At 49.0% G+C, this 15,370-nt stretch overlaps 1 protein-coding gene across 2 annotated transcripts in view; it reads right to left on the bottom strand.

The window, feature by feature from the left end:
• CPNE5 (copine 5) overlaps positions 1-15,370 on the bottom strand; it is a 101,414-nt gene that overhangs the window by 39,858 nt on the left and 46,186 nt on the right. Inside the window, exons 7-9 of one of the 2 annotated variants that reach the window (XM_088831098.1) lie at positions 14,398-14,457; positions 12,291-12,341; positions 11,947-12,010 (exon numbers count right to left, since the gene is read on the bottom strand). In XM_088831098.1, coding sequence (XP_088687224.1) covers positions 11,947-12,010; positions 12,291-12,341; positions 14,398-14,457 — 175 coding nt within the window. The remainder of the gene's footprint in view (positions 1-11,946; positions 12,011-12,290; positions 12,342-14,397; positions 14,458-15,370) is intronic. The other variant, XM_055406719.2, reaches the window with a different exon arrangement.

The raw sequence follows: 15,370 nt of genomic DNA on the forward strand, positions 1-15,370 counted from the left end.
GACCTGCTTCCCTATATCTTTAGAATCACTGATTTCTTCCGACAGGGCTGGGCTCCAGTTAGCCTGGGCTGAAGGGTCCCCTGAAGAGAGCCCCTGGGGGCAGTGCCCGGGCACAGCAGCCAGCATCCAGAGGTGCCCAGGTAATGGCAGCTTTTATTATGTCCCTCAGCATTGACCACCTGAGAGGGACAAGGAGACAGGACTGGGAAACTCTGGGAATCTGAGAGCTTCCTGAGAAATTGAGGACTTGAGACCTGGAATAGAGAATGGCTGACTTATTGAGCACTTACTCAATGCCAGGTGCTGTGTTGAGCCCTCTTTACACACATATATGAAGTAACTCCTCTAGCCTCCCCATTTTATAGATGAGGAAACTGAGACTTTCAGAGGTCATCCAAGATGATACCAAGGAAACACTTCATGCAAAGATGGGCACAATAAAGGACAGACATGGTATGGATGCAATAGAAGCTGAAGATATTAAGAAGAGGTGGCAGGAATACACAGAAGAACTATATACAAATAAGATCTTCATGACCCAGATAACGACGATGCTGTGATCACTCACCTAGAGCCGGACACTCTGGAATTTGAAGTCAAGTGGGCCTTAGGAAGCATCTCTACGAACAAAGCTAATGGAGGTGATAGAATTCCAGTTGAGCTATTTCAAATCCTAAAAGATGATACTGTGAAAGTGCTGCACTCAATATGCCAGCAAATCTGGAAAACTCAGCAGTGGCCACAGGACTGGAAAAGGTCAGTTTTCATTCCAGCCTCAAAGAAAGGCAATGCCAAAGAATGCTCAAACTACTGCACAATTGCACTCTTCTAACACGCTGCAAAGTAATGCTCAAAATTCTCCAAGCCAGGCTTCAACAGTACATGAACCGTGAACTTCCAGATGTTCAAGCTGGATTTAGAAAAGGCAAAGGAACCAGAGATCAAATTGCCAACATCCCTTGGATCATCAAAAAAGCAAGAGAGTTCCAGAAAAACATCTACTTCTGCTTTATTGACTATGCCAAGGCCTTTGACTGTGTGGATAAAAAATAAAACTATGAAAAATTCTTCAAAAGATGGGACTACCAGACCACCTGACCTGCCTCCTGAGAAATCTGTATGCAGGTCAAGAAGCAATAGTTAGAACTGGACATGGAACAACAAACTGGTTCCAAATAGGGAAAAGAGTACGTCAAGGCTGTATATTTTCACCCTGCGTATTTAACTTACATGCAGAGTACATCATGAGAAACGCTGGGCTGGATGAAGCACAAACTGGAATCAAGATTGCTGAGAGAAATATCAATAACCTCAGATACACCACCTTTATTGCAGAAAGTGAAGAACTAAAGAGCCTCGTGAAAGAGGAGATTGAAAAAGCTGGCTTAAAACTCAACATTCAAAAAACTAAGACTGTGGCATCTGGTCCCATCACTTCATGGCAAATAGATGGGGAAACAATGGAAACAGTGAGAGACTTTATTTTGGGGGGGCTCCAAAACCTCTACAGATGGTGACTGCAGCTATGAAATTAAAAGATGCTTATCCCTTGGAAGAAAAGCTATGACCAACCTAGACTGCATATTAAAAAGCAGAGACGTTACTTTGCCGACAATGGTCCGTCTAGTCAAAGCTGTGATTTTTCCAGTAGTCATGTATGGATGTGAGAGTTGGACTATAAAGAAAGCTGAGCACCAAAGAACTAATGCTTTTGAACTGTGGTGTTGGAGAAGACTCTTCAGAGTCCCTTGGACTGCAAGGAGATCAAACCAATCCATCCTAAAGAAAATCAGTCCTGAATATTCATTGGAAGGACTGATGCTGAAGCTGAAACTCCAATACTTTGGCCACCTAATGTGAAGAACTGACTCGTTGGAAAAGACCCTGATGCTGGGAAAGATTGAAGGCATGAGGAGAAGGGGACGACAGAGGATGAGATGGTTGGATGGCATCACTGACTCGATGGACATGAGTTTGAGCAAGCTCCAGGAGTTGGTGATGGACAGGGAAGCCTAGCATACTGCAGTCCATGGAGTCGCAAAGAGTCAGACACAACTGGGTGACTGAACTGAACTGAAGTCCACTTCTAACAGTATTAGCTCTACCCAGGAGAAATTTCCAATTGCATCTCATGCTGGATGGAGGGGGCACCCAAATGCTTTCCTGGGGAGCTCTATCCCAAGGCCTAGGAAAAGGATGTGGCATAGGATCTGTTGGGCTCCCCTCACCTCCCTGCACTGTGCACTGGCTGTGTAATTTGTGGGACCCAGTGCCAAAGGAACAGGTGAGGTCCGTTTTTCAAAGAGTATTAAAGAGATTTCAAGACTGTGACAGCAGAGCATTAAGCCAAGAGCAGGTCTTGTGTAGCTGAACAGATCACACATGCATGCTAAGTCGCTTCAGTCATGTCCAACTCTTTACAACCCCATGGACTGTAGCCTACCAGGCTCCTCTGTCCATGGGATTCTCCAGGCAAGAATATTGGAGTGGATTGCCCTGTTCTCCTCCAGGGAATCTTCCCAACCCCGGGATCGAACCCATGTCTCTTATGTCTTCTGCATTAGCAGGTGGGTTCTTTACAACAGCACCACCTGGGAAGCCCCAGTGAACAGATCCCATGACCATCAAGTGGGTCCTCACTCCTCCCTCTGGATGGAACCATTAGTAACATCAGAAAACAGAGAGAACCATACTCTGCTGAGGAGGAGCCCCAGCAAGGAACACAGAGCTCGGAGTTCTAGAGAGTCCCAGCAGTTCTTCAAGCCCTCTTTCTGCTTCTTCACCTAAAAAGTGATGCAGTGGACAGGATGACCACCACTGTCCTTTAAAGCTGGACGGCTTAGGTTTTGGTGCCAATGCCACAGGGACCATATGGGGTGGCATCTGGGGAAGGCTGGTGCTCAGGGGACAGTCTGGGAATCCAGGGTCCCTTCAGCCTCCCTAGGACATAACTTGGTGGTTATCACAGTGACCTCTCCCACAGCTGGAGGTCACCTGTGTGACACTCTCACCTGAATGAACACAGACGAGCCACACATGACAATTTATACTGGCTGACTATAAAATGCATGTGTGTGTTTAGTTGCTCAGTCATGTCCGACTCTTTGCGACCTGATGGACTATAACCCACCAGGCTCCACTGTCCATGGAATTCTCCAGGCGAGAACACAGGAATGGGTTGCCATTCCCTTCTCCAGGGGATCTTCCCGACTCAGGGTTTGAACCCAGGTCTCCTGCATTGCAGGCAGATTCTTTACTGTCTGAGCCACCAGGGAAGCCCAATAAAATGCATACATATATTTAAAACAACCAAAACAGATGCCACAACATCCAGAGGAACAGTTTCTTATTTTTCCTGCCTAGGAAACCCCATGTGGGGCCCTGCAAGATCAGGAAGGGGAGTAGAAATATCAGAAAAATGTTAATGCGGAACTTAATAGACCATAACGTCAGGGACAATTTCGGGCTCCACTGGGAGGGCCATGGTCCCAGCACAGCACCCGAAGAGAAAACAGTACAAAGGAGCCACAGCACCTGATTCGGCCCCCACCCCACCCCCTCCATCTACCAGCTGAGCAGGGTGGGGCAAGCAATTTCACCTAAGTCTTGGTATTTTCCTCTGGAAAAATGGAGACTTCCCCTTGAGACTGTTTGGAAGACCAAGGGAGATAATATATGTTAAGTACCAGTCCACAGAGCCTAGCATAGAACAGCTAAAAGAATCAGAGCCACAGCAGAAAATAACACAAGACTGTAAAGCAACTACACTCTAATACAAATTTAAGGGGCTTCCCTAGTGGCTCAGTGGTAAAGAATCCATTTGCCAATGTGGGAGACACAGGTTCAATCCCTGATCCAGGAAGATCCCACATACTTCGGAGTAACTAAGCTTATGTGCCAAAACTATTGAGCCTGTGCTCTAGAGTCCAGGAGTCACAACCATTGAGCCCATGTGCTGCAACTACTGAAGCCCACACACCCTAGAGTCCATGCTCCAAGAGAAGCCACGGCAATGAGAAGCCTGCCCACCGCAACTAGAGAGTAGACCCCACTCGCCATAGCTAGAGAAAAGTCCATGCACAGCCAAAAATAAAGAAAGAAAATTTTAAATAAATAAAGAATTGAAGCCAACACTTTCTGAGTGCCATTTACTCCTAGGCTGACCCATATGAAATTGCCAGTGTTCAGCTAGTGTTTATGATAAATACAATGATTATTCCCATTTTAAAGCTAAGGAAACTGAGGCACAGAGAGGTTCATACTCTTTCCTGAAGCCACAAAGCTTAGTAAGAGGAGAAGCTCGGATTGAAACCAGACAGTCTGGCTCCAAAGATTAATAACTGAGATTCCAAATGATGACCCTGAATCATCAAGATAAGTTTAATTATGTTCTGCAGTCTCAGTTTGAGAAGTCAGAGAAGTGTGAAATCCATTTTAGAAAAGTCTCCTCTGTGCAAACTAGTCCAAAAGAAAAGATAAAAGATTGGCTCTGAAATTCATCTAACTGGAAAAATCCATCAGTGAGCCACACCTCGTTCCCCTACTGCACCCCCATAGCAAATACGTGTGAGGCGTTGATAGAGGTTTATTTGGTTGTCCTCCCTAACACCATCGAGACCCAGTAACATTTGCCAAAAGCCCATTATGATAAACAGTATGGGGCCATTCAAATCCAAGGGCATAAGACAGAACTTCAGAGACTCTCTAGGCTGTAACCAAGGCACCCTTCCTCTCTAAAGGGTGCACAACCCATGGGGAGTCCTTGAGACAAGGAACATGGAGATGCTGAGGGACTTGCTTTTGAAGGTGGCTATGGGTTATGGGTTATGTTGGGCTTCCCTGGTGGCTCAGACAGTAAAGAATCTGCCTGCAATGCAGGAGACTCAGGTTCAATCCCTGGGTTGGGAAGATCCCCTGGAGAAGGGAATGGCTACCCACTCCAGCATTCTTGGCTGGAGAATCCCATGAACAGAGGAGCCTGGTGGGCTACAGTCTATGGAATTGTAAAGAGTCAGACACGACTAACACTTTCACGCTTTCACATGGTTTATGGTAATAGTCATATTTACTATGCTTTGACTATTCCTCTTAAATAAGGGTTAATAAATGAATCAGCCCTTGATATACATGTGACTCCAGAAGAGGCAATAAAATGTACTGGGCAAGCAGGATTAGGGAGCAGCCAAATCTGGCCAAGGGTCAAAGATCCTGCTGTTTGACATTCTCAGTCAGAGAGAGGGGGGCTCCCTGAGCACATAAAATGCCTTTCCCAAACCAGAAGCATCTCTGGAATCAACTGCAGGGATAGTAAAACAGCTCTGCAATATATAATTTTCTGCAATTTCTGCCTTTTCACCCCATCTTTTTAAAAAACATATTAAGTTCTTCTCTAACAGCAGGATTGCTTCAATTTGCATCTTTCCGCATGTTAATCAGGCTGCTGGCGCGACCACAGCGCAAACAGCTTTTCTCTCTGGGGTGGCGGCCTGGCCTACTCTAACATGTTAGCCCTCCCTGACCCAGGAGAGGGCCTTGTAGGCCAGAGGTCAGCGGGTGGGCTGAAGGCTGGGAAGGGTAGCCACAGCCAGGAGGGGAGGATGGAAGGTTACTCTGGCTTGAGTCTTGCTGGCAGCCCCCACGATGAGAGCCAGGATAAGGCTAGTGCAAAATTTAAGCGACTCCAAAAATCTCAGTAATCAAAATAAAGATTTTAATGTGGTATTTAAAAAAAAATCAAAACCAATGCAAAAAAAAAAAAAAAATCCATGACACATAGAATATCAAAAATCTATTTTAAATAAAGCCATTTACAAATGAAGAAACTGAGGCACAGAAAGGTCAAGCAACTTGCCCGGAGTCACAGAGCTAGTAAGCAATGGCATTTAGTCTGGATCCAGAGCCCAAGTTCTTCATCGCTTTGCCCTCCTGCCCACATTCTGTACCCTAAGAAACACTTTTAAATGGATGTGGAACATAGTGACATTTATGGTCTTCTTAATATTTGCTATGTTTTCCAAATTTCCTGGAATTAGTGCATGGTCTTTTTTAGTCAGAAAAATGAAGACATTGAGAAGAAAGAAGCTGTAAGGGAAAAGAATCTGAAAAAAGAATGAATATATGTAAATGTATCACTGAATCGCTTTGATGGCAGCCCACTCCAGTATTCTTGCCTGGAGAATTCCTTGGACAGAGGAGCCTGGCGGGCGACCGTCCATGGAGTCGCAGAGTTGTACGTGGCTGATCACGCATGGTCACATACACACACATACTCCTGAAACTAACACAACATTGTAAATCAACTATATCCCAATATAAACTAAAAATTAAATTTAAAAAAGGTAAGAAAATGAATCATTAGCCACAACTCTGAGATTTAGCACTCCTACAGGGTGCACTCAACTCGAGTTGGGTGTGATTCTGTGACCAGTGACCTCTGGAAGGGCTCTTGCATTCACAGAGGGGCCTAGCCCCGGAGCCCCACCTTGCCTGGGTAAGCCTGCAGAAGCAGGAGACCTGGGTGTAGGCATTAGGGATAGTGGTGAAGTCTCCATAGGCCATAGTTTATTCTCACGCAGATGGCGAGTATTCAAGCTGGTCTAGGAGCTGGGCCTGTCTCTAGACATCGACTGAACAACCACGTAGAAGTCAAGCTGGTTTTTCTCTGCTGTTTTAATGACTGGCTTCTCAAGCAAGCCAATCAGTTGTGTATCTGTTGATGTGGTCATTCACAGGCGGAGAATTGCAGATTGACCATTTTTCCTCCCACTCATTGAGCCTGTGTGTCTAGGATACAAACCAAACTCCATCAACTAAAGTTCAAAGAAAAATGGAAGAAGTCAGCTATGAGAATGTTCAAGGTATTAATTATATTGTTTTCCTTTAAGAGAATAGATTTAATAAATCATGGCCCACCCATACAACAGAGAATTGATATGTAGCTATTAATTAATATTATTCTTCCAAGAATATCTAATGACATGGGAAAATAAATCTGGACATCATATTCTACTAATTATAAGAAAAAATATATACTTGGACACATGGAAAAAAGCCCTTGGAGGAAAGTCTTCAAAATGTCAACAATGATTATCTCTTGGTGATGTTTCTTGTCTTTGTATTTTCAGCTGTCTGTTGGGACCATGTTATTTTTTTCAGCATCAGGAAAAATGTTTTTGTTTTCTTTCATTCTGTTTGTTGTTGTTAACCAGAAAGATGATTTCTAAGAACAAAATATTGCAAACTAACTTTTTAAAAGGGTGACGTCTGGGACTTCCCTGGTGGTATGGTGGATAGGAATCTGCCTGCCAATGCAGAGGACATGGGTTTGATTCCCGGTCCAGGAAGACCCCAGAGGCCATGGAGCAACTAAGTCCATGTACCATAGCTACTGAGCCCGAATGCCTAACTACTAAAGCCCACATGCCATAGTGCCTGTGCTTTGCAACAAGAGAAGCTCCGCAATGAGAAACTGGGGCACCACAACGAGAGAAGCCCCTGCAAGAAGAGAAAGCCCACGCACAGCAACGAAGACCAAGTGCAACCAAGAATAAACAAGTACCTGCTCTTCCTTTAAAAAATAAAAAATAAAAGGGTGATATCTGAATGCTGATTTTTCATCAGGCAGGACACATAGCTGTGCTAACCACACACACACACACACACACACACACACCCCATTCCCAAAGATCAACCTGCATATTTTGGGAATCAGAAAACCTTCACCACTTCCCCCACTTCATCTTACCTCTTTATTCCTATCTTTCTCCCTCCTTCTCCCAGAGTCTTCCCAAGACTCACATATGGAGACACTGGGCTCTCTCTGAAGTTTGTCTTTAGAACAATGAGAGTTCTGACTTTATCAGGATTCAAAGCTAAGCTTCCCATCCACAAAGTCCCACAGCATCTGGCCCCCACATTCACCCACACTTTTGCCTCTCTGATGTCACTCACTATTGTTTTCCTACTCCTTCCTTTACAAGAGCTATGGTATTCTTTGTCTGGACTGATCTTCCTTTAGGTAGTTGCAAGGGCTCATTGCCTCAGCTGTATGTATTTTGGCATATTATATGGTATGTCCAAGAATTTTCCTTCAGGATAGTAAAGAGTGCTGTTAAATATTTGTCATAAAAAAGAGGCAGTGGGTCTGACAGGATTGATGACCCTGCTGTACAGTGATTGCTGGTTGGCAATTTCTGTCTTTCATACAAAATTGAAAACTTTGGGAGGGCATGAACTGAGCCAAAGCATATTTGATGAAATGAAATGAATGAGAACAAGAGTAGGCTTTGTTGTTGTTCAGTCGCTCAGTCGTGTCCGCCTCTTTGCGACCCCATGGACTGCAGCACACCAGGCTTCCCTGTCCTTCACCATCTCCCGGAGCTTGCTCAAACTCATGTCCATCGAGTCGGTGATGCCATCCAACCATCTCATCCTCTGTCGTCCCCTTCTCCTCCTGCCTTCAATCTTTCCCAGCATCAGGGTATTTTCTAATGAGTTGGCTCTTCACATCAGGTGGCCAAAGTATTGGAGCTTCAGTTTCAGCATCAGTCCTTCTAATGAATATTCAGGATTGATTTCCTTTAGGATTGACTGGTTTGATCTCCTTGCAGTCCAAGGAACTCTCAAGAGTCTTTTCCAACACCACAGCTCAAAACTATAAATTCTTCGGTGTTCAGCCTTCTTTATGGTCCAACTCTCACATCCATACATGTCTACTGGAAAAACCATAGCTTTGACTATACAGACCTTTGCTGGCAAAGTAATGTCTCTGCTTTTTAATATGCTGTCTAGGTTGGTCATAGCTTTTCTTCCAAGGGATAAGTGTCTTTTAATTTCATGGCTGCAGTCACCATCTGCAGTGATTTTGGAGCCCAAGAAAATAAAGTCTGTCACTGTTTCCACTGTTTCCCCATCTATTTGCCAGGCTGCTGATACCTAGAAGGGGATGGGGAGGGATAGCTGCCAGGTGGAGCTTTGACTTCCTTGGTTGGTGAGAGGTGAGTCACACTCTTGCCAGTGTGTGCAGGGACCTGACTGGATGGCATTGAGAATGTGCATCTGGCCAGGGATTCCTGGCTCCAGAGCGAGGCTGCCTGGCTGCCTGGCAGGCCGAGGGGCAGCTAGGGGTCTGGAAAGGGGAAGCCTCAGAGCTATTCACCACCCACACCCACAACACCCTCCTGCCTGTCTCTAGAAGTCCAGCCACTCATCAGGTCTACTAAAGGCTACTGGCCTGACAAAGCCCATAGTTGGTCCCTGTGCCATGAAGGTTCAGAACTTCACTGGATGAGGGAAAAATCCCAGACCACAGGCTTGGGTTAGGATCCTGCAGTCTTAGGCAGGCCACTCCAGCTTCTCTGAATCTGGACACTGGGTCACTCATACCTACCCAGCCCTGAGTTCCATGAAAGTGAAAGTGTTAGTTGTTCAGTTGTGATTCCTTGGACTGTAGCCCACCAGGCTCCTTTGTCCATGGGATTTTCCAGGCAAGAATACTGAAGTGGGTTGCCATGCCCTTCTCCAGGGGATTGTCCGGACCCAGGGATAGAACCTCTGTCTCCTGCATTGCAGGCAGATTCTTTACTGTCTGAGTCACCAGGGAAGCCCTCTGAGTCCCATGGTGAATGATCAAATAGACTGTCAACACGAGAGTCTTAGTCAATTGTGAAGACTATGCAAATATTGGTTAGTATTACATGCAGTAATTACTGTTTTACTGCTGACCATAATGAATTCTTTGGTGATTCAGAGGCCCTTCAGGAGATTAAGCTCAGCCTTGTCAACATCAAGTATCACTGAATAACATCTGGGGTCAAATTCTGATTGTTGGAACTTTCTTGGCATTTAAATTTTCAATGAGAAGGGCTTTTCTATAACCCATCAAAGCAACCTGGTGACCCTCTGGAGTCAACTCTAATCCTTCTCTGGTCCCTGCCTGCCCACACCATCCCCATGGATGAAGGGAGGGTTTGTCTGCTCCAGCAGAATATATTCATTTGAGCAGGAAGCCCAGCTCTGGTGAAAAACCATCTCTCAGACTCCACCCTCTTCCTTTGATCCTGCTGAATGCTGGGATGACAGAAGCAAAGCCGATCCGATGTAATTATTTTAATTCAGCCAGATGCTGGGAATTAGTCTCTTTTTCCTTGCAAGTATTCTAGGGAAAGACAGAACTCAGCCAAAGATGCCAGCAAAGAAAAGGAGCTGACAATCTCAAGAGGAAGGGAGGGAGTCCCCCACCCCCACTTGCTCTGAAACTGCTTAAATCAAAGAAGCTGCTGCCATCCGTGGATGCAGGGGGGGGAGGGCGGAGTAGGGGGGGGAGGAGGAGGAGAGCCTAAACACACACTGTTTACCAATCCCGGAAAACTAGACCAATAGCAGCATCCAGCACTGTCTAGAGCTTTAGAATTTCCAAAGCACTTTCGCTTGTATTACTTTGTCTAATTATAAACCAGGGAGGAAGCCACCGACTGAGTTTACTGAATTTAGGTTTCAGGGAATTCAGATTCAGTCTTCCCCAGACACCCACTAGGAGGAGAGCCCCTTGGGCACGGTCACCTTGACGATCTCCTTTAATCCTCACAGCAAGTCTATCAGCCCCAGCAGACAGGTGGAGAACCTGAGGCTCAGGAAGCTTGAATAGAAGCTCCCGTCTACATATCGGCTGGGTTCTCGCCCTTGTTCTCTCCCTGAAGCTCCAATACTCTGGCCCCCTGATGCAAAGGACTGACTCATTGGAAAAGCCCCTGATGCTGGGAAAGATTGAAGGCGGGAGGAGAAGGGGATGACGGAGGATGAGCTGGTTGGATGGCATCACCGACTCGATGGACGTGAGTTTGAGCAGGCTCTGGGAGATGGTGAGGACAGAGAACCCTGGTGTGCTGCAGTCCCTGGGGTTGCAAAGAGGCGGACACGACTGAGCGACTGAACTGACTCTCTCCCTTGTGGGGACTCCAATAGTGTCCAGATCGCCAGCATATACAGCTGTAGCAGTTATATCCACATCCCCTAAACATTTGGTCTGGGCTTCCCGTTCATTTAATTACAGAGTCACAGAAGAGCCTCTGTGATCACCTACTGCATGCCCTGCCCTCTGCTGGGTGTACATGTCGGGGAGGTTTAGTCCTGGGGTCAAGGTCTACCAGACCCACCGAGGTAAACAGACAAGCAGAGAAAGCAGATAGAGCAGCTGTGTTTGAGCTGATCTAGTCACTGCTGTACTTCCCAAAGAGTATCAATTCTGTGTCTTATTCTCCCACTGGAAGCCCCTGAATGCAGAGTTTGGGTCACTACAGCCTCGTTATTAAAGACCCTGGCTACCCTCCAGCTACCCCCCAGTTGTCCCTACCTCCTGCTTCTCTGCAGTCCCACAGAAGAAGCAAAACCAAGGGCTGTGTAGGACTGCAGACTCTGGCTTCCCAACACACACACACGCGCACGCGCGCGTGCACATACACACACACACACACACACACACCAACCACATGCTATCACCCCCTCAGCCCCATGTAGGGGCATCACCCTACTCCAGAGCTAAAAGGGAAAAATGACAACTAAATGCCAAGCACCCAGCCTCCCAGACTGAAAAGGTCTCTCCGCTGCCAGTGTTGATGCCAAGGCAGTCTTGGCTCAAGGACAAGTGAGCGTGGCCGTGACGGGGAGTGGACCAGGGCTGCCAGCCCAGCTCAGCGGCTGACCGTGGGCGAGCTTTTTCCTCTCCCAGTGCCTCAGTCAGCTCAGCTCTAAAAAGGGGAGACATCTTCCAGCTCCAAAGCTGTGGACTTCTATGACAGCCAAGGTAGACTGAAGAGCCCTGCCTTCCCCCAGTGCCTCCAAGGACACCCTGTGGCCCCAGGGTCCCAAGGAGGCCAGTCTGACCTCCGTCACAGCCCCATCCCCACCCCCCACCCCCAGGTCTTGTCCTACAGTCCCTCTGCCACTCACCCTGCAGTTGCTGAGCTCCTCAGCAGACAGGATGATGGTGCCACATTTCTTCCCTGGGACACCGCTGAGAGAGGAGAAGATGAGAGAATGGAAAGTCAGACAAAGACAGAGCCACAGGCCTGAGCTCTCCCTGGATCAGCCCTTTTCATCCTCCCCTCACCTCCCCACCACCATCCAGCAGATCTGCTCCAAAGCCCCTAAGAAGACAGAGTCTCCTGTGACCTAGGGCACTGCTTAGTGGGCCAGGCCCCCAGGCCTGGAGTTGCCCCACCCCCTGATCCCCAAGAGCCCACCGAGAAGGGTACTGTCTGCATTGAAAGTCCTAGAAAAGCATCCAGACTCACCCGGAGGCTTCCAGACCAGTGATTCTCAAACTTTCCATCCAGAGACCACTTCTGTGGGCAAAAGACCTCGTGGGCTAGCCACCCCACCCTGCACCCAGCTGATCCCCAGAGTCCCGGAACATCCCAGCTCTGAGCCACTCTGATCCATCGGAGGAAGGAGAGCAGTTAGAAGTAGTGAAACAGGAGGATGGGTGTACTCTGGGTGGCAGCTTGCCAGGCTGTTTCCCATGATTCGCTCCCCTGCAACTTCTTGGCTGGGGTCTCTCTGGGGGAGAGATATCTCGGCAAACCCTGAGGATCCTCTATGAGGTGGGTGGCTAGGATGTGAAGTTGGCCCCCCTCCCCCAGAGAATCCTCTCTAGGGGAGCAAGTTCCCAGGGTGGGGTTCTACCATGACCTCTTCCTTTGGTCAGGAGGGACCCCACCCCACCCAGGTACCAGCCCATCCCACTCTGATGTTTAGGACTAATCCCAGCGCAGGGGAGGTCCCAGGGCAGTCAGGGCCCCTGGGAGGGAGAAGAAAATGGCAGCTGTCCAGTAGCTGTGTGACTTTGGGCTCATTACTGCCCCTCTCCGAGCCTCAGTTTCCTAGTCCATAAAATGGGTGTGACTGTAACGTCCATTTTACAAAATAATATGCACACACACCGTGCCTGACACAGAGGAGGCCCCCAAGAGCACCATTTCTCTCCCTGCCTGGTTCCCTTTACAACTCTGCAAAGCTGATGAAATTCAGCCCACACCTGAGCCAGGCTCAGGGCCACAACATGCTGGCTGTGGAACACATTGTGCAGAACCACTGATGGGGCTCTTTCCAGTGCCAGCTCTTGAAGGGAGAGATTCTCAGACAGAGGAGGCAGGGGAGGCAGGGGAGCTGGCCCTCTGCAGGGGGCTGATGAGATAGCCCGGATCCCTCCAGATGAGGTGGCCAGAGCAGGGCTGCAGCTGGACTGTCCCCTGACCCAGCCAGGTGGCCAGCTTGTCCCCCTAGACTTGGGCAGCCGAGCTGAGTAACCCAAAGCCCCTCCACCCCCAGCCGGCCCTGCCCGCTGGCAAAGATTGATTTGTTTGACCAGGGAGACAGAATGCTCACACCAGCGTCCTCTGTCCAGTGTTTCTCCATCTGCTGCCCTCCTTGCCTCTTAGCCCCTCGCCTGTTTCCGATCTTTCCTTCCACGCTCTCCAGCTGCAGCCAGCTCCCGCCCGCCTGGCCTCTCCCCCTCCCTTCCCACTCGTTCTCCCTTTCTGCCTCTCCGACTCCTGCTCCCTCTCCAACTGCTGCTTCTCTACTCTTCTTGTAAATTAGCGTCCATACCCTTCCTGGGCTGTGAGCATCCCCGGGTCCCCTGAAGGCCCCTTTCCTACATCCTGCTAGTCAGATGGACAATCCAGCTACTGAGACCCCAACTTCTAGGAGCCCTCAGCAAAGGCCAGTGGCCCCTCCAGGTGGGTCCCCCGAGCAGATGCTCCCCACCCTGGACCCCTACCCCCTGCCAGGTGTGGGCCCTCTTTCCAACCAGGAGAGGAAAGGGAAGGAGTGGGAGGGTCCACGTGGCCATATTTGCATGAGGCCACAGCCAAAAGCAGATGGTCAGGGTGGGGGCTGGGGGAACGTGGCTAGCCCACCACAGCTGGTAAGCAAATGTGGAAAGTGAGGGGTTAGCAGAATCTATTCTGTGAGGAGGCTGACGTCCAGCAGTGGAAGCGCTGGAGAAGAGGGGAGATAAAGACTAGGGAGGAGAAGGCTGAGAGGTGGGAGGGGGAGGAAAGCGGGCCTGGGGAGAGGGCAGGAAGGAAGAGGGCTCAGTCCCTGCTGATGCCTAGGAACAGCCCCTTCCTCTAAGCCCCACCCTGCTCCCCGAAGCCCTCTGACCCCTGGGGTTGGGGATGCTGGCACTCTAGCCTGGGTTGGGGGAGGGCCATCTGCAGAGTGGGCCCAAGCGCCTGGGTCCTTTAGGAGGGACCCAGGTCCCTCTCTGTTTCCCTGAGCAGGACTGAAGAAGGCACAGTGGTGGGAGCAGGGACGGGACCAGGACCCTGAGGCCCCCTTCTGCAGAGCTGGCTGAATGTCTGAGGACTCCAGGGCCAGAGGTGTCTGGTGGCCTACCCGTTGGACACAGCCGGCATGGGCTTGCCTGTCCTGGAATTCAGGCTGAATGCTCCAATTCTGTAGAGAGAGGAAGAACATGTCATGAGCTGAGTATCCCCGTCCTGAGAGGCCAGAGCTCTTGGCATCACCGCGATTCTTGAAGACAGGTTTCTGTTCTGGATCAAACATCAAAACAGGTCCAAGAGCCACAGGCCAGGGGAAGGAGAAGTATTCTTCCCAAACCTAACAAGGTGAAGTCCTGGGCAACCTCTCCTCAGAGGTTCTCAGAGTGTGGTTCCTGGACAAGCAGCATCACCTCCCCTGGGGGTGTGTTAGACATGGAAATTCTCAGGCCCTTGCCCGGACCTGGGGTTGGAGCCCAGCAGTCTACAAAACCAGCCCTCCAGGTGATGCTGATGTCTGCTTCAGTTTGAGAACCTCTGCGTGACCTCTCTGAGCCTCAGTGTGCAGGCTGTGAAATGGGGAGACTGACCTCGTGAGGTCACAGAGACGAAACACTGTCTTGCCCAGAACAGATACCCATTGAAAGGAAGCCATTCATAGGTCTAGCCAGGGAAACAACTAGACTTGGACATGTGAAAGCTTCACTGGGGGTAGTAGGTCCCCTCCTTCACCAGCACCCTGCATCTCCACATTTTAGATCCTGTTTGACCTTTAAAGCTCCTCCCACTGGCTCCTCCCCAATCCAAAGTCTTTCTCCACCCTCCCCCCCAAGGTGTGCCCCTCCACCCCTGGAGGGCCAGGGGCCAGCACAGGAAACTGAACCGAATAACTCCTGTGCTTTTAACCCAGACAGTTGGGAGCTGAGAGGAGGAGACACACACTCACTCCTGGGACCCAAATTCTATAAGCTTCAGAGCTCTCAAACGGGGGATTACTCCCTATTCTCAAGAAATGATAGCCATTTATCACTATTTTCTGTGAAGCCAGAGCAGGAGACCTTTTAGGGGACAAAGAGGACTTTCTGGGG

The sequence above is a fragment of the Moschus berezovskii genome, chromosome 23 (genome assembly GCF_049115385.1).
Source record: "Moschus berezovskii isolate FMDL1 chromosome 23, NW_MosBer_1.0, whole genome shotgun sequence".
Lineage (NCBI taxonomy): Eukaryota > Metazoa > Chordata > Mammalia > Artiodactyla > Moschidae > Moschus > Moschus berezovskii.